The 20,391-nt window shown below is 35.2% G+C and overlaps 2 protein-coding genes across 3 annotated transcripts; both read left to right on the top strand.

The window, feature by feature from the left end:
* The first annotated feature begins 1,551 nt into the window (after nt 1-1,551).
* LOC107623757 (protein KINESIN LIGHT CHAIN-RELATED 1) lies at nt 1,552-5,737 on the top strand. The gene is made up of 3 exons (XM_016326123.3): nt 1,552-2,821; nt 3,784-4,692; nt 5,321-5,737. The coding sequence occupies exons 1-3, from the start codon at nt 2,229-2,231 to the stop codon at nt 5,553-5,555; spliced, it is 1,737 nt and encodes a 578-aa protein (XP_016181609.1). The 5' UTR covers nt 1,552-2,228; the 3' UTR covers nt 5,556-5,737.
* Nucleotides 5,738-6,747: 1,010 nt separating this feature from the next.
* LOC107623750 (transducin family protein / WD-40 repeat family protein) lies at nt 6,748-19,319 on the top strand. 2 transcript variants are annotated; one of them, XM_088504737.1, is made up of 16 exons: nt 6,748-7,298; nt 7,651-10,323; nt 10,450-10,852; nt 11,336-11,564; nt 12,355-12,519; nt 12,745-13,017; nt 13,126-13,371; nt 13,553-13,939; nt 14,059-15,471; nt 15,581-15,637; nt 15,839-16,270; nt 16,953-17,176; nt 17,391-17,524; nt 17,676-17,918; nt 17,999-18,177; nt 18,702-19,319. In XM_088504737.1, exons 1-16 carry the CDS (start codon nt 6,929-6,931, stop codon nt 18,816-18,818), a joined length of 7,545 nt encoding a protein of 2,514 aa, XP_088360863.1. In that variant the 5' UTR covers nt 6,748-6,928; the 3' UTR covers nt 18,819-19,319. The 2 variants fall into 2 exon arrangements, with proteins under 2 accessions (XP_088360863.1, XP_088360864.1); XM_088504738.1 differs by having other exon boundaries at nt 6,822-7,298; nt 7,671-10,323.
* The last annotated feature ends 1,072 nt before the right edge of the window (nt 19,320-20,391 follow it).

Raw genomic sequence — 20,391 nt, 5'->3', positions numbered from 1 at the left:
TTGGCCTCCGGAAAAAGTGATTTGTCTGGCATTAACTTCAGAAAAGGAGCTTAGGAATATTTTTGAATTACAACGTATGTCCCTTCCCTCTACTCTAAATGGTTTTTGGAATCCCCCATCTATTGGTACTTTTAAGATTAATTGTGATGCTAGTTATTTTGGTTCGGGTGATAGTGTTGGTTTTGCTTGTGTTATTAGAGATTTTAATGGGAGCCGGCAAAGGGGGTGTTTGGGAATGATTGAGAGTAATAGTATTCTTCAAGGAGAATTGTTTGCTATTTGGAGAGGATATCTCTTAGTTTGGGATGTGGGTCAACGAGATGTTATTTGTGAGACGGATTGTGTGGAAGCATTTAATCTTGTTACTCAAGATGGTTTTGGGTTTATTGATCCACTGGTGCTCAAAATAAGAGATATCATGCATTGAAATTGGCGGGTTGACTTTCGTTTGATTATGAGAGATGCAAACACGGTGGCAGATACTATGGCAAAGATGGCGATGAAGTTACAACTTTCGCATGTGGAGCTTCTTTCACCTTGGGAGGAGTTTAAGAGTAGTCTTGAATGGGACTGTCCCTCTATTTAGGCAGTTCCTTATTTTGTTTGTTTTGTTTTTTTTTATTTAATTTATTTCAGTTACCAAAAAAATTTCACAATTGGATAAATGAGTAATTTGATCGATTCGATTAGAATTTTAAATCAAAATTATAATTAAATTGTTTAAAATCGACCAATTCGACAGAAATTTGTCTAAATTAACTAACCTACTATAAATTTATAAATCAGACAAATCTTCCAAAAGATTGACGAAAATTTGTAGTTTTGTACATTTCTTGTCAACTTAAAGTTGCAAAGTTGAAATTTTATAAGGAGCTAAGCTACTCCTTGATCTCTAAGACCAAAACATACTTTTAAAGAAAAAAAAACAGTTACAATGTTGTGATTTCAAATATTATGGCAGGTGTACTTTTATACAAAAATAATAGCAATGGTATTGATATGTATTATCGTACGTAATTTAATTAAATATGTTAAATTATTTAAAAATTTTCATCTATTATTTTCACTAAAAATTATATTCGCGTGAAATTATTTTCATACAAGTAATGACTATTATTTATTATCTAAGTTTCAATACATTAAAGTGATTAATTGAAAAATTATTTAAAAGAGTAGCATTAAAATATTCAATATATATATTATATTTATTAAAAGATTTTAAAATTTATTATTAATAATAGTTTTAATGTGTATCCGTTAACCAAAAAATAAATTTTTTTAATTTTCTCCTTCAATTGATTTAATAAAATCTGATTTTATATTATATATTTATATAATATAAAAAAAATCGATATCATTACATTAATTTTTTTATTTTTTTACCAAAGATATGAGACTCGAACCCGCAACTTCTTAATTGAATATGGAGAGACTATGTCATTTGAATATCATTGGCATATCATCGTATCATCACGTTAACTTAACACACAATCAAACGTAGATCATGTCATCATACACATTAATTGTTTCCCAATTTAGATATTTCTACGTAATCCACTAACCACAAATACAAAAAGGGAAGAGAGAGAAGAAGAAGAAGAGAATGTAAGAAACTGCAAAAAAGCAGCAGATAGAGGCTTCTGTGTAACTCAACACAACCTTAAACAAAGGCACATAAACATAAACAAACACTAGTTGTTCTACTAGTTCAGCAATCATTCTATCATGGATTTTGTTTCAATCTTCTTCCCCTTTTTCCTTGTCAAGCTTGTTCTCAGATTAAAGTACCCAAATGCTATGATCATGAGGCGTCTCTTCCAAGCAACCTTCCACCACTACTACCACCATAATTCCTAATAATCCATTACCACAATTCTCCGATTCAATTCTTTTTTACTCTTCTTGTTCCTTTAATCATAGCTACACCCAATTCCCTAACCTAACCTAACCTCAATATATACATACATACACATTAGAATTACAACAACAGCATAAAGTTTCCATTTTTCTTTCCCAAACCCACAAATTGAATTGTGAATATTGAAATTAGTGAAGAAAAGTTTCATTTTCTGTAATTCACGCAACACAATACCCTGAAATTCAATAGTGGGCAACTCATTCAGCTTAGAAAGAAAAAAAAAAAAAACATTTTTTCCCCAATTCACATGAACCCATAATCCAGAAACCCCAAGTTCCAATTTTGAATTCTTGGTTTTCAATCTTTAACCATGCCAGGACTATTCGCCGCTAGAACCCCATCAAAAACGCAGTCGTTTCGTGATTTCCTCATTGAACCGCCGGAAAACGAACCCTCCAGCGAGCTGAACCCTTCTCCGCCGCCGACAGCGAAACGAACCACCATGAGAACGCCGGATAAACTCGCCGTCGACGACAACGATACCTCCCTTGACAACCCAGACATGGGCCCGTTCCTTCTGAAGATGGCCCGAGACACTGTTCATTCGGGTCAGGACCCGAAGAAAGCCCTAGAATACGCGATTCGGGCCTCCGAGGATTTCGAGCGGGTGTCGGGTCCAAGTTCGGATCTTGCCACGTGTCTCCACGTGGTTGCTGCAATATTGAGCGGGTTAGGGCGGTTAGAGGAAGCGGTCGAGACTCTGGAGCGGTCAATTCTGGTGTCGGATAGTGCAGAAAACGGGTCGGGTCATGCAATGGTGAAGTTTTCAGGGTTGATGCAGTTAGGGGATACTTATTCAATGATTGGGCAGTTGGATAGGTCCATTGAGTGTTATGAATCGGGTCTGAAAATCCAAGTTGAGGCTTTGGGTAGATCTGACCCGAGAGTTGCTGAGACTTGCAGGTATAGTAAAATTTCATTGCCTTATACAATGGAGTTTAATTTTGATGGAGCATAAAACGTGTAAATCTATTTCATGCCGATGGTGCATCAAAATTAAATTTTATACAATAAGATATATCCATTGACCATTGTTCTTTTATTTTGTTTTGGTTTTAAACTCTGTAATTTAGTTTGTAGGTATTTAAGGTTTAAGGATTAGGATATGATATTTATGTTAAGTATGCAAAATATTTCCACTTTGTTTTCGGTGTCCCCACATTGTTTATTTTTCTTTTTGAACTTCTCATAATCTCAATTCTCATGTATGTTGGTTTGTTAATTAAGTAATGTATTATTATTCTAGTGATTAGTGAGTTAGTGGATCAGTTTAATTAGTATATCCAATGTTAGTGGATTTTGTTTGAGTTGGGTGGCAGAAATGATGTTGAGTATCTGTTATAAAAAATTCTAAAAAAATATTGTAGAATCTTTTCTTAGGTGGTTTGGTCGGATGCTAGACCCTCTAAAGAAAAATGTAGTTTAAAATAGGTCGACTTTTTGTCTCTGCATAATTTGATCAAGGGTCATATGGATCTGAAAACAACAAAACCTATGAATTGTTTTGTTGGTTTTGGCCTATTAGAGCATTGGATATGGATACATTATCCATTGATCATTGCACTCATAATGGCGCATCACATGCACTGCATCAATTATTGATGATTTGAACCATGGTTATGGATTCTGAATAATGACTCTATAAGAAAGTATTCAATAGAAAAAAAAAAATCTCTTTTGTTTTGTACTTGATAGAAGCAATATAAAAATGACATGAGTTTAGGAACTAGTTGATTGAAGTAAATGGTTAGCTTCATAACTCTGTCTATTAATATTGTTTATAACATAGTTGGTAAGGAGGAGTATAAGCTCATGTGATAAGGTACTTAAAGTTTCCCTAAATAATTCCTTTCCTTTGTTAATAGATACTTAGCTGAGGCGCATGTTCAAGCCATGCAATTTGATGAGGCTGAGAAATTCTGCAAGAAGACCCTTGAGATTCATAGGGAGCATTGCTCGCCAGCTTCTCTTACAGAAGCAGCCGATAGGCGTCTTATGGCCCTCATATGCGAGGCGAAGGGAGAATACGAGCCGGCACTTGAACATCTTGTCCTTGCTAGTATGTCGATGATTGCCCATGGGCAGGACAATGAGGTTGCAGCGATTGACGTTAGCATTGGCGATATTTACTTGTCGCTCTGTCGTTTTGACGAGGCTATTTTCGCCTACCAAAAAGCGCTAACAGTGTTCAAAACCACCAAAGGTGAAAGTCACAGTTCCATAGCATTAGTGTACATTCGCCTTGCCGACCTCTACTACAAGACGGGAAAATTGCGCGAGTCAAAATCCTATTGTGAAAATGCGTTAAGAATATACTCCAAACCTGTACCTGGAACTACCCCAGGAGAAATTGCGAGTGGATTGAATGAAATCTCTGCCATCTATGAAGCTTTAAACGAGCCGGAGGAGGCACTGAAGCTCCTCCAGAAGGCAGTGAAGTTATTGGAGAATATCCCCGGACAATATAGGACAGTGGCAGGAATAGAATCTCAAATAGGAGTAATCTTCTACATGGTTGGGAGATACAGTGATGCATGGAAATCTTTTGCGAGTGCCATTGCAAAGCTTAGAGCAAGCGGAGAGAGGAAATCGGCGTTCTTCGGATTTGTGTTGAACCAGATGGGCCTAGCATGTGTGCAACTGTATAAAATTGCGGAAGCTGCCACACATTTCGAAGAAGCAAGAGAGATATTGGAGCAGGAGTGTGGAACATACCATTTGGACACTCTTGGAGTTTATAGCAATCTTGCAGCAACTTATGATGCCATGGGGAGGTAAGCACATCTTTCATTATTAGCTTGCACAATGTGTTTCTGTCTTTATGCTATTTTGTGTTACAATCATCTATTCTTTGTGCCATTGAAGCTTTCATTTCTTTAGTACCCTAAAGTTAGTAGTCACTCAAAATGTTGCATCATGGAAGATCATCATTATCATTCATTGCCTAGGGACATTTCTTTGGCCTAGTAAAGCACCAACATAGCTCCCATAAGATCACTTAGTTAACGAAATATACGATAAAGGTTTAGCTTCGCCTAACAAATTCATCTAATCATCAATTGGGCTTAACCTAAATTTTGATTGGATTCGATTGTTAAATGGAGCAAACTTATAGGGAATCTCGAACAAAGTTTCAATCTTTCATGAGTTGTTTCGTTAGCGAAATGATCTTTCGAGAACTATTTTGTTAGTTCACTCCTCATGGCATGTATAGTGTGACACTGCTTCCATTTCCATTAGTTGGTGATATGAGTGCATGTTTTTTGCCTTTCAAAAAGGGACCACTATAGGACTTTTGTGATCTTTTGCTATATTGAATTTCTTGGCATAGAAGGCATAATTATATGATTCCATGTTAAGTATATGATAAGAAGATCTCTTTTTTTTTTTTGGTGTATACAGAGTTGAGGATGCCATTGAGATATTGGAGTACATACTTAAGATGAGAGAAGAAAAACTTGGAACTGCAAATCCAGATGTTGATGATGAAAGGAAAAGACTGTTTGAGCTTTTGAAAGAGGCAGGAAGAGTTAGAAACAAGAAGGCAAAATCACTTGAAAATCTTATAGAATCCAAGTCTTTCAAGATGAAGAATGAAGGGAAGAAGAAAAGGGTTGCATTTGGTTTGAGAACTTGAAATAAAGAGAGTTTTATTGTCATTTAAAAAAAAAAAAAAATCTCTTACATGTTCTCTTTTATTTGGCATCATGAGAATTTTGCTAGTGTTTTTGGTTCAATGAACCTTTACCTAGTCTTACATGTGTTAATATTGTCAATTGTTACCCTTGATATATAAAAATTTACTGATTTTTTGTGTCACTAATTCTATCAAAATACTAAAAGGAATTTATCTTATATGGCAACTTATGTAGGCAAATTAGTCCATCAGGGTATTTGTTATTTCCAATCCATCAACAATGGGGGAAAATCAAATATGATGTTAGAAAATATAATCATGTTTTGTCTTGTATATATAAATAATCAGTTACTAAATTATTTATTTTATAAAATATATGATAAAATATAAAATATATATTGTATTTTTTTAGTAAATAATATAGAAAAATATTCTATGTATACTAAATTTAGTTATAAAATTAGTCATTAAATATTTATGGATATTTATATATGTTGATTTACATAATATCTTTAAATAAATATTTAATTACTAAAATAATAAAGTCAGTTAAAATTGAAATAATTAAATATATAATAAAAAATAATTAAATTTATTTATAATAATATAATAAAAAAGTTATAAGATACTAAACATGTATTATATGTAATAGTTAATTGATAACTAATTTTTAGTATATGCAATAATATTAATTAAAAAATATAATTATTACATGAATTTATCTAATAGTCTTTCCTTCTTTCTTTTTTCCTTTCTAGTGTGGACTTATTAATTACCAGTACCACCGAGAGTCGGAGACAACTACAATGAGAACTACATATAAGATTAAATTGAGAAATAACAATGATTCATCAAATTATAGGGTCTAATTATAATGTTTTTTAGTAAAGTAATAAATAAATTTTGATAATTTAGCCAACAACAACGAGTTATAACTTATATGATATATTTTTTTTCACTTAGAAAGTTTGGATTTAAATCTCATTCTTAACTTTTGAAAAAAAAAATTCTAATAATTTATATTTTTAATATATTAATCCTTAAAAAAAATTAATAAAATTTTTGAAAATAATAAATATAAATACATTATTTTAAAATTAGTGCTTATGATTAGAATAAAAAATTTTAATTTAAACTACCTTATCCATATTTATTATCTTAAAACATTTTATTAATATTTTTTTTAAAGATAAATTTTAAGAGATTTATTTGTTAGTTTAATTATTTTTTAATCAAAATAAAATAACTACATTAGATTCTGAAATTGCAACCCGGTGAGTGATGGTTAAAAACTTTAGATTCTTGAGCTGAAGCATGAGCTGCTTTCAATTTTCAATGCCTAAATTCTTGAATCCATTCCTCTGAACAAAACCATGAATCAAAGAAATTCTTCTTCTATTAACCCCATCGATCACTTGCCACTCCAACTCCACCGATCCGACGTCGTTCCACCGTCACCTTCCCCTACTTCCGCCATCGATTTCCTCCCCGATTTCGCCGGATACTCATGGATCGCTTACGCTGCTTCCTCTCTCCTTTCCATCACTCACTTCCCTTCTCCTCTCTCTCACAAACAGACTCGCATCGGTTCCATTTTCCGCCAACTCTTCGAGCTCTCCGGCGACCCTTCTTCCTTTGTCTCCGCCGTCTCATGGTGCCCCCGGACCCCTTCCTCCGGTGAACTCGCTGCTTCAGCTCAAAATTGCATCTGGGTCTTTCACCATCGATCTGCTACCTCAAAAGGTAACTCAAAGTTCCAAACTTTTTGTCTTTTCAAATGCTGGACCATTAATTAGAACTTCAATGTTTGAATGAGCCTTGCGTTTACTGAGTTTGATTGCTGAATGCTGAATGGGTGAATTTTTACTTCTAATATATATAGCTTTGCGAAATAGGGTTAGCATTGCTGAATGCTGATTTCTGAATGGTTCTGCTATGAGGTAGCTGAAAGTTTGAGACTTCTATTAAGGTTGTATTTGGATAGGGAGATTCCATAGGTGCTACTATCTAATATATAGTAGCTTTGCAAAATAGGATGAGTATTTCTTTGATTAGCTCTTCATATTGAAAACACAATGTTGTCACTCATATTCAGGTTCTTTTTGTTGGAGCCAGAATGCAGTGCTTGTACAACAAACGAAGGTGGAGGCCATCAAATGGACAGAATCAGGGGATGGAATAGTTTCCGGCGGAAGCGAGGTGGTTTTCTGGAAAGAGAGTAATAAGCGTTGGGAAATAGCTTGGAAGTTCAAAGTGGATCAACCTCAAACTCTTGTTTGCACAACCTGGTCTATTGAGGGCCCTTCGGCAACCACGGCACATCATGGTAAAGGACAAGTTGAGGGGTCATTAGCAAATCAGGCAAGCAAATGTGTCTTGGTAATTCAAAACAATGGACAATCTGAATATTCAACAGCCAATCTACGGCATCCTCTACCTGTCGTAATGATTCAGTGGAGACCGCCAAGAAGAAGGCTATCAAACGGATATGAGGGGCATTCAGTTAGGCATGTATTATTGACCTGCTGCTTAGATGGAACTGCAAGGCTATGGAGCGAGATTGATCATGGGAAGGCTAGAAGGAATGCGAAGGATACCAATGATCTAAAGATCACGGAACGCTCTTTTTGTGTTGTTGGTGTAATTGAGATTAATCAAGCCTTGAATGGAACCCTAGGTTCAAATATATTTGTATCATGGGGAAGAGAAATGGAGGGAATATTTAAAATCGGTGAAGGAGTGAAGCAAGATTTCTCCAAAGAAAGATTCAAGGACGATGTTAGAAATTGTGAATGGCTAATAGGTTTTGGTCCTGGAATGTTGCTAAGCTTTTGGGCTGTCCACTGTCTTGATGACATTTCGCCACTTAGATTTCCTCGAATTACATTATGGAGGAAACATGAATTCCAGGCCAATGACATAGGAAGCACTCATAAGTTTGATTCATCTGATTTTAAAAATGCATTACTTCTGCATAAAGTCAGTATATTGAGGAACTGCTTGTCTGGTCCACCTATAGTCTGCTCTCCACTCCAGTTATTACATTGCAATTCTTTAGTTTGGTCATATTTGCGTATTCAAGCAATAGACGATACTGTTGAGACCTCCCTTGATAAAGCCAAAACGGATTACATCTCCAATTTGAGTGGTGGAGTTTTAAACTTAGATGGTCACAGTGAGAAAATTTTAAAGGTTTCAATTCATCCTCATATATGCGAAGTTCAATTTGCTGCTTCTCTTGATAAGAATGGGCTGATTCTTTTTTGGTCACTTTCTAACATTTCAAACTGCATTTTGAAATGTCCAACTTTGGTTCCTTCTTGGGAACTTTGTGGGAAGCTTGTAACTCAAGGCTCATGCTCGAAGTATACAAGTTTGAGGTGGGCACCTTCAGTACTTAATGACAACCTGGTTTTATTTATGGGACATGCCAGGGGGGTTGATTGCTTCATAGTCAATATTTGTCGAACTGAAGAAGAAAATGTAGAATGCCACTACTTATGCACTATTCCTTTTAATGGTCATGGTCCTTTTAAGCATGGCCCATCTGATATATTTGCAATTCCTTTGAACTCGACTTGTAATAAAACGTTTCATAATAATAAAATTATGCTATTGGCAATTTGGATAGGGAGATTCCAGGCCTTATCATGGGAAGTTAACTTACACTCATTCGATATGTCAACAAGCTGTTGTGCATGTGGTATTGATGCTAAAATCCCCGATAATGGTGATATTTGGGCATTTGAAAGTACATTTGCTAATAAAAGATATTTCATTGCTGTAAATCCTTGTTCTTCTGAGTATCCAACGCCTGATGATCTAGTTACCAGCTTTGCTGTGGTTGATGCAGTCACTCTAAGCCACAGACAGCAGGAGTTAGGCTTTGCAGATGATCTATGTAGTGGTTATCCTGCATCTATTATGGCCACGGGTTGTTCCAATGGTAGCTTGAAACTTTGGAGAAGTAACTGTGGCAACCGATCAGCTCTGCACTTGCCATGGGAGCTTGTGGGTATGTTTACTGCACATGATGGTCCGGTCAATCATATATGTTTCACTGATTGTGGTCAGAAGATAGCTACTTGCTGCAACAGAAGAGATTCAAATGGCGTCAATACCATTCATATATGGGATGCTGTAAACCTGATCAGTGAAGGGACTTTTATTTTGGAAGACAGGCTAACTTTTGAAAGTAATATTTGTAGTCTAAATTGGTTAACTTTAGGTACTGGTCAGTTGCTGCTTGGAGTTTGCTTGGAAAATGAATTACAAGTTTTTGCGCAGAGGCGTTTTGATGGTATGACTTTGTCAAACTCTGTAAAGTTTCCGAAGATTAATATATGGATTAATATTGCATTTGCTCAGACTTCCCTTCCAATTCGTGATTTCTTGTGGGGTCCCAGAGCTACAGCAGTGGTAGTTCATGAAAATTACTTTAGTATATTTGGTCACTGGTTGTTTCACGAGGATAGAAAACAAGGGAGTAATTTTCATTTCCGTGATTCCAAGCCAAATGCCGCTAATTGCAAGGGTGAAATATATGAAGACGGACCTACAGTTCTTACCGATTGTGACTCCATGCAGTCCTCCAATATTAATATGAGGGATGATAACCGATCAAGTAGCTTATGTCTGGCCAAGAAGCAATTGAAGTCTGAAATTTGCACGAACATTGGCTTATGGAGCATCTTAGAAGTAGCTGAGACAATTAGTAGGCCTTTGCCTACATATCACCCCGATATTCTCCTCACTAATATAAGTTCAGGTAATGATTGAGTAAGTTGTTTTCTACTTTTCTTTAAAGATGACTCGGCTAAATTACTTAAGTAAACATGTAATTTAGAATTTGAACCTATTATGCTTTTGTTATATTATTTGTAATGTTTTTCAGGAAATTGGAAACGTGCTTATGTAGCTGTGAAACATTTTGTTGAATATTTGACTTCTAATAATGATCCTAAAATAAGGTTCGTCTCCAAAAATAAGGGTCTTCCAGAGATGAGTTTGTCATACTATCTAGAAGGAAGCCTGTCAGAAGGTTCCCAAGACAGGAGATTCCAATGGAGTGGAGATATTGCGTCAATCACGTCAACTTCTCACATGGAAAGTAGCATTTCTACCTCAACAAAGTCTGAGCTTAATGGCTTTGTTGAATCCATTGAGAATTCGCCCGAGTTATTGCATTTGACCAATGTAGAGAAGTCAGAGATTCTTGCAATCATTGATTTGCTTGGCGAAGTTTGTAGTCCACACTTGTCTTCTGCATACCAAAGTCTTGATGAACCTGGCAGGAGGTAATCTTCAGATTATTATCAGATCCTTTCGATTACATCTTTTGTTTTTTTTTGTCCTGTTTTGCTCTCATTTTGAAAGATGATAAGTAGAATATTGACTATTGAAATACCCGTGAAGCATTTCTTGCACAAAATCAATGTATACAAAAAAGAAATACCAAAAATTACCAGGATAAAACCGAAAATTGTAAGTTTTGTATTAATACAATCCATGATGGAACATTTTGTAGTGCAGAACAAAGTACAAGATTAAATATAATGTCTTGAATTGAACATTTCTGCCTCTGGATCTCTGCCATAGAACTCGGTGATATACAAACACCCCAGTTTTATTACTATCCAAGACATTTATAGCTTGGTTCTTTTGTATTGTGTTTGAACTTCAAACACCCCAGTTTTATTGTGTTGAATTTTCAATGGCAAAGTATCTGACGTAGGTGATAGTTGTGCAGTTTCTCAATTACTCTATTACTCTATTTATAGGTTCTGGGTTGCGTTGAGGTTTCAGCAACTGTTTTTTCACCGAAAGTTTGCTAGAGCTGCGTCTTTCGAAGAATTGAATGTTAATTCAAGGTTGTTTGTGTGGGCTTACCACTCTGATTCCCTAGAAAATTTATTTGGTTCTGTCATACCCAGTGAACCATCATGGCAAGAAATCCGTGCTTTGGGTGTGGGCTTTTGGTATGCTAGTGTACCTCAATTACGTGCAAGGGTAATGTGGTTTCTTTCCCTATTTTGCACTCTTCTCTGTGTGCTATATGTGAAACTAACATGAAAGAAATCTTGAATACTGTGATCTTCAGTGTTTAGCATTCGAAATGCTATGACTGCATCTCATAGGAAAAAGAAAATTAAATTCCACACTGGTATTTTAGGGTTTTATGCTCATGAAAAAAGAAAAGAAAAAGAAAAAAAGGTGGAACGAAAATATATCTTAGTTTCTCTTCAAAGTATAGCTATAGCATTATGTTATATTTCAAAATGTTTAGTTGCTCTTTTCTCTTTGATTTTTTACACGATTCCTACTTATTTGATGCATTAATTTTGGAGACTGTTATTTAATTTAATGCATTTATTATTATTATTTGGCTTTGAAATTTATAAAATCCTTTTATTTATTTATTCCATTATTTGAATGGAAATTTGCTATTTTGCAGCTGTGCAGTGTAATAAATTAAACTTGGTCATTTAATTTAAAAAAGTATTATTTTTCTAACCATTTAATTTGATTTCATAATCTTTATTTATTATTTTTTTCTGATAGACGATTTTACAAAGTCAATTTGGATTGTGTTCACTCCTAGAAAATAAATATATTTACTCATCTTTGTAAAACCAGTATGCGGATGGAGAGCTTTCATTTCAATGATCGTTGTTTAATTCTTCCTTTATGTCCTTGTCATCTGTTGATTGTTGCCTTTCAGAAATCAGAATATCTGATTGTTCATGATTATTTTTCCAATTCAAGTAGGTTTGATGCTTTATTTATTCTTAATTTTTAGATGGAGAAATTGGCAAGAGCTCAATATTTGAAAAACAAGAATCCTAGGGATTGTGCACTGCTATATATTGCACTAAACCGAATTCAAGTTTTGGCTGGCCTTTTCAAACTCAGTAAGGATGAGAAAGACAAGCCTTTAGTGGCCTTTCTTTCGCGTAATTTTCAGGTATTCTGTTTTGTACAAAAAATTATAGCCCGAATGAAAAATTTTAGTAGTTTATTAATGTGAAAAATCAACTACGGATCAGACTGGTCGAGTTATGTACACACAACAATTTGAGTTGTTTTTAATATGGAGTGTATTGATGTGTCAGAATTACTCCTTACATACATTGTCTTAGCATGCTTATGGCATTTGTTATTTGAGTAATCATAATCAGTCGATTTACAGGATGAGAAAAATAAAGCTGCTGCTTTGAAAAATGCATATGTGTTGTTGGGAAAGCATCAGGTGGAATTAGCTATCTCGTTTTTTTTGCTCGGAGGTGATCATTCTTCTGCTGTAAATATTTGTGCTAAGAACCTTGGGGATGAACAACTTGCACTAGTTATTTGTCGCCTTGTTGAGGGCCATGGTGGACCATTGGAGCGTCACTTAATAACAAAGTATATACTTCCTTCTGCAATTGAAAAGGGAGACTACTGGCTTGCAAGCCTTCTGGAGGTGCCCAAATACTTGCATTCATTTGTCCATAAAGATTGTTATGCTTTTCCTCTAATGGCTTCTCTCTGTATATGATTCTAACTATAATCTGCTTTCCTTCATTCGCAGTGGGAAATGGGTAATTATTATCAATCTTTTCATAGAATGCTAGAGTTTTCAATAACTCTGGTGGCTCAGGAGTCCACTGTCATGTCCAATTGTGGTCCTTTTCTGGATCCAAGTGTTGGTACTTTTTGCCATATGTTAGCAACAAAGAATAGCCTCAGGAATGCTGTCGGGGAGCAAAATTCAGCAATTCTTTTAAGATGGGCTACTTTGATGACAGTTACTTCCCTAAAACGATGTGGCAATGTTGTAAGTTTATTTTACATATTATTCAATTATTTGACTCTTCTAGTCGTACTAAACAAAGTGGATATGCTTGGAAGTACAAGCATATAGTCCAAGTTTATATGTTATTACTTCAATGATTTGTTGAATGTGTTGCAAGCTCTCTTTATCGAACCCGGTTATATTCTCGTCTTTCCATTTCAAGGTTGAGGCATTGGAATGTTTCTCATCTTCAATGAGCATGCATGGGACAGCAGATCAAGGGAGCGATTTGAATGTCAGCCATAATGTGCTTTCCAGTCCATTAAAGCCTTTGCCAAGAAAATCTTCTAACTGGTTGTCCTCCGATGTGTCTGTTCATCTGGAGTTCCATAAGAAATTGAATTTGGCACTACGCTACTTACTGAAATTGATAAGAGAGCATCCAAGTTGGCTTGAGACTTTCACTGAACCTGTTGGGGAAGCTTCTTATGATGATGAATGTATGATACAATATGAGAAATCAGTTGAAAGTTTTAAGCAAAAGTTATGCACAGGGATTTCTCTATATGAACGGAGGTTTTTGTTGCCTCCTAGGTCTCTTATCAGTAAGGTATACTGTTCAGCTACTTAAATGGCGATTCTATCTTTTTCCATTTTTTTTCACATATTCATATTCAGCAGTATACTTCCTAGACATAACTCTTATTTAAATTTCCATTTGTTCTGCAGATTTTACTCTTTCTATGCCATCATGGATTATTGTACATTGGGTATGATATCGCCGATGGATGCGCTCGAGGAGAACTATCTCAAAAGAAGAGTGATGTGTCTGATGCTTTCAGTTTATATCGCTGTCAGGTTAAACCCTTCTTTAAGACTGTAGAAGAAATCTCCTTTTTCTACTCAAGATTCATTTCTGCCTGCAGCATGGGATATTCTGAACAAAGTTCTACTTCTATTGAGAAAGTTGCATCTACGGAGAGTCGATCTATGTTTTCTGATGCTTCGAAGTCTCACTTTGGAGGTGTTCTGATTTCATTATGGTATTTAAGAGCCATTTTCAAGATCGAATTGCGGTCCATCAGCATAGATCATGTCAAAGAACATCTAGATATCCTTGATTTATTTGAGTACTTTTTACAGTTTTCCTTAGCTTGGCTTCAAAGAAACTCAGGAGCACTTTTATTTATGGTGGAACCATTCTTGACTGCAAATGCTAATGGTTGTAATCATTATGAGGCTGATATGGTGAATCTGAAGAACCGTTTTCCCAAATTTGCAGAGTTGTTGACTCGAAATTCATTCACAACAAATGTACAAAACCTCCAAGTCTCTGAATGTACAGAAGATGGAAAAGTTGATGACACAAAGCATTCAATTCCAGAAGATGAAAGATGGAAGATTCTAGGGATCTGCTTGTGGCGACATATGTCTAGATTTATGATATCTAATTTAAATTTGGTTCTTGATAAACTTGAAGATGGTAACAGTTCAGGTTCTTTCCACAGAAATTTTGCTCATAGGGAGTTCACGCTCTTAAGTGTTGATTCCGATAGCATCAGCTTGCCTGAACAGATTCGATTACTCTCGTTTAGCTTATGTGATTTACTGACAACAACAGTTACCCACATTTCTTCTTACCATGTCAAGCAACTTGCAGAATATTTGTGGCAGAAATTGGAGAATAATTCGACTGTGATGACTCTTGAATGGCTGAAACAACCACGTCAATCAGAATCCAGTCAAAAACAAAACCTGGACATCTTGGAACTGGTGAATGGGAAAGATGAATGTTCAGTTCATCAGTTACTGTGGGACCACTGTGCCGATCAAAAATTAATATCGGAATGCTTTGCTCAGGAAAAACTCAATTGGTCAAATTATTTGGATCATGTGCCTACTAAAGGATGGAACGACATGCATATACTTCTGACAGGGCAACATAAAACTGATGACATGCGTGATAAAGAATCTAAACTTGGCATTCCATTACAAACTCCTGAAGTTCAATCTCCTGTTAAAGGAATGTTCCAAAGTGGCAATGCTTCGACAAGTTCCAACCAGAAAGATATATCTAGTAGGAACATTTCAATTTTCCATAATCCCAGAGAAATGTACAAAAGAAATGGGGAACTTTTGGAGGTGATTTTCCCTTCTCTTTAATCTTCCACCCCCCCCCCCCTCCCAACAAAAAAAAACCCATGGCAACCCATATGTGTATAATAACGACACCGATTCTACATTTGAACAGGCATTGTGTATAAACTCTACTGATCAACAGGAAGCTGCAGTTGCTAGCAACCGGAAGGTTTGTACTGTTCATTTTTTGTTATTCTGAAGCTATGGATGCTTGGTAGTTTCAAATTAACAAATGTGCTTGGTTATCTTCTTTGACGGCTTTGTTATGAATTTCACTACATTCAGATTGACATTCTAGGAATATTTTAATCCAATAGTCGAAGATGTCTGGAAGATTATAAATTGGTTTATTTCTTTTCATCTAACTCAGGGTATAGTATTCTTCCGTATGGAAGATGGGATGCCTTCAAGTGATAAGTCATCAGACTTCTTGTGGGCCAAGGCTGATTGGCCACAAGATGGGTGGGCAGGTTCGGAATCTACTCCTGCTCCTACATGTGTTTCGCCTGGTGTTGGTCTTGGCAACAACAAAGGCGCACACCTTGGGCTCGGTGGAGCAACTGTTGGCGTAGGTTCTTCAGTTTGGCCTAGCAAAGACTTTACTGGTGGTGGAGCATTAGGAGTTAAAGGTTTTGCTGGTATTGGTGCCTATGGATTAGGTTGGGGAATTCAACAAGATTTTGAAGATGTTGTTGATCCACCTGCGACTATGGAGAACGTAACTACGAAGGCTTTGTCTAGTCATCCGATGAGACCTTTCTTCTTGGTTGGCTCAAGCAATACACACATTTATTTGTGGGAGGTAAGAAATTATTATCTTGTTAATTGTTATACATACATGATAGATATATCTGAATGCACTTGTATTTGTATAGAATCAAGTGTAGTGATGGCTTTCTCTCTTCTTATCATATGGTATCTTAATGGCATGTTACAATTCTAGCATCATGTACATATATTCACGCAATTCTTTGTCACTTGGAAGGAAGCTGTAATGTGAGGCAACAGTTTGTAGGACTAGCCCACTAGATTCTTTCAAAAATAGGTCCCCCTCTCTTAATTATTTTATTTGAAAACTGAAGATAAGATTTGAACTTCTTGTCATTCTATTTAGATTCTTCTAAGTATTAATTAATTGTATGTTTTGCACATGCTACTCATTCGAGCCTCTGGAAAGTCCTTTTTTTAATGCTTTTAAACCGATGCTTTCTTTGAAGGTAGGTGATGTTCTTGTTTTAAATTTTGGGAAGATAATTGGGTAGGAGATACTTCTCTTAGCTTAATTTTTCCTCGTCTTTGTCATCTTTCCTCTATGTATAATTCCCCCTTCCAGGTGTTATATACTGTATGGGACTCTTCATTTTCTCGGACTTTCGACTTCTTTTGTAATCTAAATAATTCTATCATAAAAATATAAAGTTAATTGTCTGTTTCAGTCAATATTTCAAGTTTATATCTAATGAGGAGCATTATTATGTATACAGTTCAATAAGAACAAAGCTATGGCTACATATGGAGTGCTACCCGCCGCCAATGTACCTCCACCTTATGCCCTTGCATCAATATCAGCTTTGAAGTTTGATCACTTCGGACATCGGTTCGCTAGTGCTGCATTAGATGGAACTGTCTGTACGTGGCAATTGGAGGTAGGAGGAAGGAGCAATGTTCATCCAACAGAATCATCACTCTGCTTTAGCGGTCATGCGTCGTATGTAGTTTGTTTTTCAGTTACATATTTAGTTACTGTTGACTTTGGTTGTGCTTTTACTGTTGATTTAGAATATCTATCAAGCCAATTACATAGTGAGTTTAGGTTTTGATTAATGTGTATGGTGGAATTCAACAAGTTTGAATTTTTCGCTCATCGCCTGTTTCTCGATTACTCTTCATAATTGCAAAAACTATTCTATATTTGATTTCAGGGATGTCGCCTACTTGTCTTCAAGTGGATCAATTATAGCTGTAGCTGGGTATAGCTCTAATGCTGTTAATGTGGTTATATGGGACACTTTAGCTCCACCAACAACTTCCCGTGCTTCGATTCTATGTCATGAAGGTCTTACCCTAAATATATGTACTAATGAATGTTCATACATAAATTTTGTAAAGGGTGAATAATTCTAAGGTTTATATGATGTTTTTCCTTAAAAACGATGGTTTGTTCCTCATATTTTCATGTTACTAACCTAATCTTTTGTATTGTGAAGGTGGTGCGCACTCCCTTTCTGTTTTCGATAGCCATGTAGGCGGCGGTTCTGTTTCCCCAATTATCGTGACTGGTGGTAAAGGTGGTGATGTTGGTCTCCACGACTTCCGCTATATAGCGACTGGAAAGACGAAAAGGCACAGGCGTATTGATACTATGGGGCATAGCCCTACTGCGTCTTCGACTCATGATAAGGACCAGAAAACAGATGGTATGCTTTGGTATATTCCAAAGGCTCACTCAGGTAAAGATAAAGTTTATTATTAACTCTCAGCTTGGTTTATTCTTTATAGGGCTGTTTCTTATTAAATTTTATGATCATAGGGACTGTTACAAAAGTCGTTACCATCCCGAATACAAGTTTGTTTCTAACTGGAGGCACAGATGGAGATGTCAAACTCTGGGATGCTCAGAACACAAAGTTAGTACATCATTGGTCCAGGATACATGATAAGCACACCTTCGTGCAGCCGAGTTCCCGTGGATTTGGTGGTGTTGTTCGGGTAATTTGTTTACATTTACATGTTAAAAATATGAATAAAACTATAGTCTTGTCCCTTGCCATTTTCTTACTGGACAAGTTTGTTTTGGCGTGGGGATGAAAGATACTGTTTTGAGTGTGTTTTTCGGGGATGAGATTGGAGTTTTACCCTATAAGAAAAATTCATTTGGTGTTTGTAACTTTGTACCAATGACTTTCATAACAACAACAACAAAGCCTTATATACGCAACCTAACCTGATAATTACATCAGTAGATGTTTCCACAGCTTGAACCTGTGACTTTGAGATCACACGGAGACAATTCAACCGTTGCTCCAAGGGTTCCCTTCATTATTATATTTATATCGTTTTAAAACAAGTGTTAAGAGCATTCTAACATCCTCATTTTAACTCTTGGGTCTTTTTCTTAACAAGAATAATCGTTAGTTAATTAGCTTTGTAACAATATGTTAGTTTTAGGGAACTAGTAATTCATTGGAGACCTAAAAGTTCATGCATTAAACTGATAGCTTGAAAAATCACAGGCTGCTGTTACGGATATACAAGTTGTTTCGCAAGGTTTCCTCTCGTGTGGTGGGGATGGAACTGTGAAGTTGCTACGGCTCAGCGGTCACCTTGATAGCCATGGAGTCAAACTATGATGATCTACTCTCATTTAAGCATAACTTACTGCAAAACTGCAAAGGTTTTCATGAAATGAGTGGTTGCGATTGATTTCCAGATTGTTGAAGCAGCCATCGATTTTGAACAGGATAGTTCATCACTACGTCCGCGTCCACGTCCACGTGTTGAAGAGGTCAGCATAACTTCATCTGCATCCAGAAATAACAGTCCTTTTGTCTTTTTTTAATCACTTTTTGAGATGGTTATTGTTCTGTGTGGGTTCAATTTTCTATTAGGTTCCATTTGCAGGGTGATTGATTTTGAGAAGTACAATTAGTGTAAAGTTGTGTTAAATAAATCATAGCCAAAAGTTTTATTCATATATTCAAATGCAAATGTGATCAGAGATGAGAAAGTCATGCTTGCATGTCTAGTTAGAATTAGGAATTTAATTTTGCTTATTAATATTGATGGTGTAAAACAATTTACACTTTTATTCAATCATGTGTTATATTAGTAAATTGAAATTGAGATGTCATGTAAGTTAATTGCGTAAAATTAAGATTTAATGCATTGTCCTGTGGTACACAGCTTATAGGTGTATAAAAAGTCAACATTGTACCAAATGCAATTATATATTTATATCTGCCAATGAGTAATAGTTCAAATGGCATAATCTCTCCGTACTCATCTAAGAGGTTGCGGGTTCGAGTCTTCATATCTTTGGTAAAAAATATATATATATCTTGAAAATTGCAAAAATGCATAGGGAAAAAGGTTGCCAAGTGTACTTTGTGAATTGTATTTTATTCATGATAATAAGGGTTCAATTATGATACAAAATTATTGGGTTAACAAATTTTTTTTTTACTAAGATAGAGACTCGAACCCGCAACCTCTTAGGTGAGATGAAGAGACAATATCATTTGAGCTATAGCTCGATGGCATTGGATTAACAATCTTGCTACCGCTACCTGTAAATTTTTTATAATAAATATTATTTTTATACTAATATCGAAAGAAAAATATTATTTTTATACTAGTATTTTTTTAACAACTGTATACAGATTTTTTTTGTTAATTAGTCAAAAAATAATTTAAATACGTAATTAATTAGTAATAATCGAGTTTTCATGCCGGTTTAGAAGTATTTAATGTATGAATAATATTTTTCTTCTGTTAATTATACATTTTATGGAAAATTTGTTTTTTTTTTTTTTTTGGTATCTTATAATTTGTCATAGAATTTCATAAACTGCCTAACCAAAATGTTATCATTGGAAAAAAAAATTGTCAAATAATATCTTAAATGGTAAATGCACCTATCATAAAGCATATGCTTTGTGACAATGTATTCTGATCCAGATTTTTAATTTTTATCATTTTGTACAAAATAAAAATTTAACAACTTACTTCTCAAACAGAAAATGGAATTAGTAGTGTTTATTGAAAATAATTGACATATCAATTCCAACCATTGTGCTCTAATTAAATTATACATAAGTATTTGAGCATATAGTTAATGACATTATGTATCATATAAAATGATTTTTTTTTTTAAAAAAAAATTTACCAGGTGTTTCTTAATATTGTCTTCATTTTGTTTCAAAT

The sequence above is a fragment of the Arachis ipaensis genome, chromosome B2 (assembly GCF_059453495.1).
Source record: "Arachis ipaensis isolate K30076 ecotype BB chromosome B2, ASM5945349v1, whole genome shotgun sequence".
Taxonomy (NCBI): domain Eukaryota; kingdom Viridiplantae; phylum Streptophyta; class Magnoliopsida; order Fabales; family Fabaceae; genus Arachis; species Arachis ipaensis.
The sequence above is the reverse complement of the archived record's forward strand: the minus strand, read 5'-3'. Positions and strand labels throughout refer to the sequence as shown.

Bases quoted from the DNA above. Each gene is read 5' to 3' on its own strand.
- LOC107623757 (XM_016326123.3), top strand. From the start codon at position 2,229: ATGCCAGGACTATTCGCCGCTAGAACCCCATCAAAAACGCAGTCGTTT. The intron at 2,822-3,783 runs GTATAGTAAAAT...CTTTGTTAATAG, and splicing joins AGAGTTGCTGAGACTTGCAG to ATACTTAGCTGAGGCGCATG. The intron at 4,693-5,320 runs GTAAGCACATCT...TGGTGTATACAG, and splicing joins ACTTATGATGCCATGGGGAG to AGTTGAGGATGCCATTGAGA.
- LOC107623750 (XM_088504737.1), top strand. From the start codon at position 6,929: ATGAATCAAAGAAATTCTTCTTCTATTAACCCCATCGATCACTTGCCA. The intron at 13,372-13,552 runs GTAAGTTTATTT...TTCCATTTCAAG, and splicing joins TAAAACGATGTGGCAATGTT to GTTGAGGCATTGGAATGTTT. The intron at 18,178-18,701 runs GTAATTTGTTTA...GAAAAATCACAG, and splicing joins GATTTGGTGGTGTTGTTCGG to GCTGCTGTTACGGATATACA.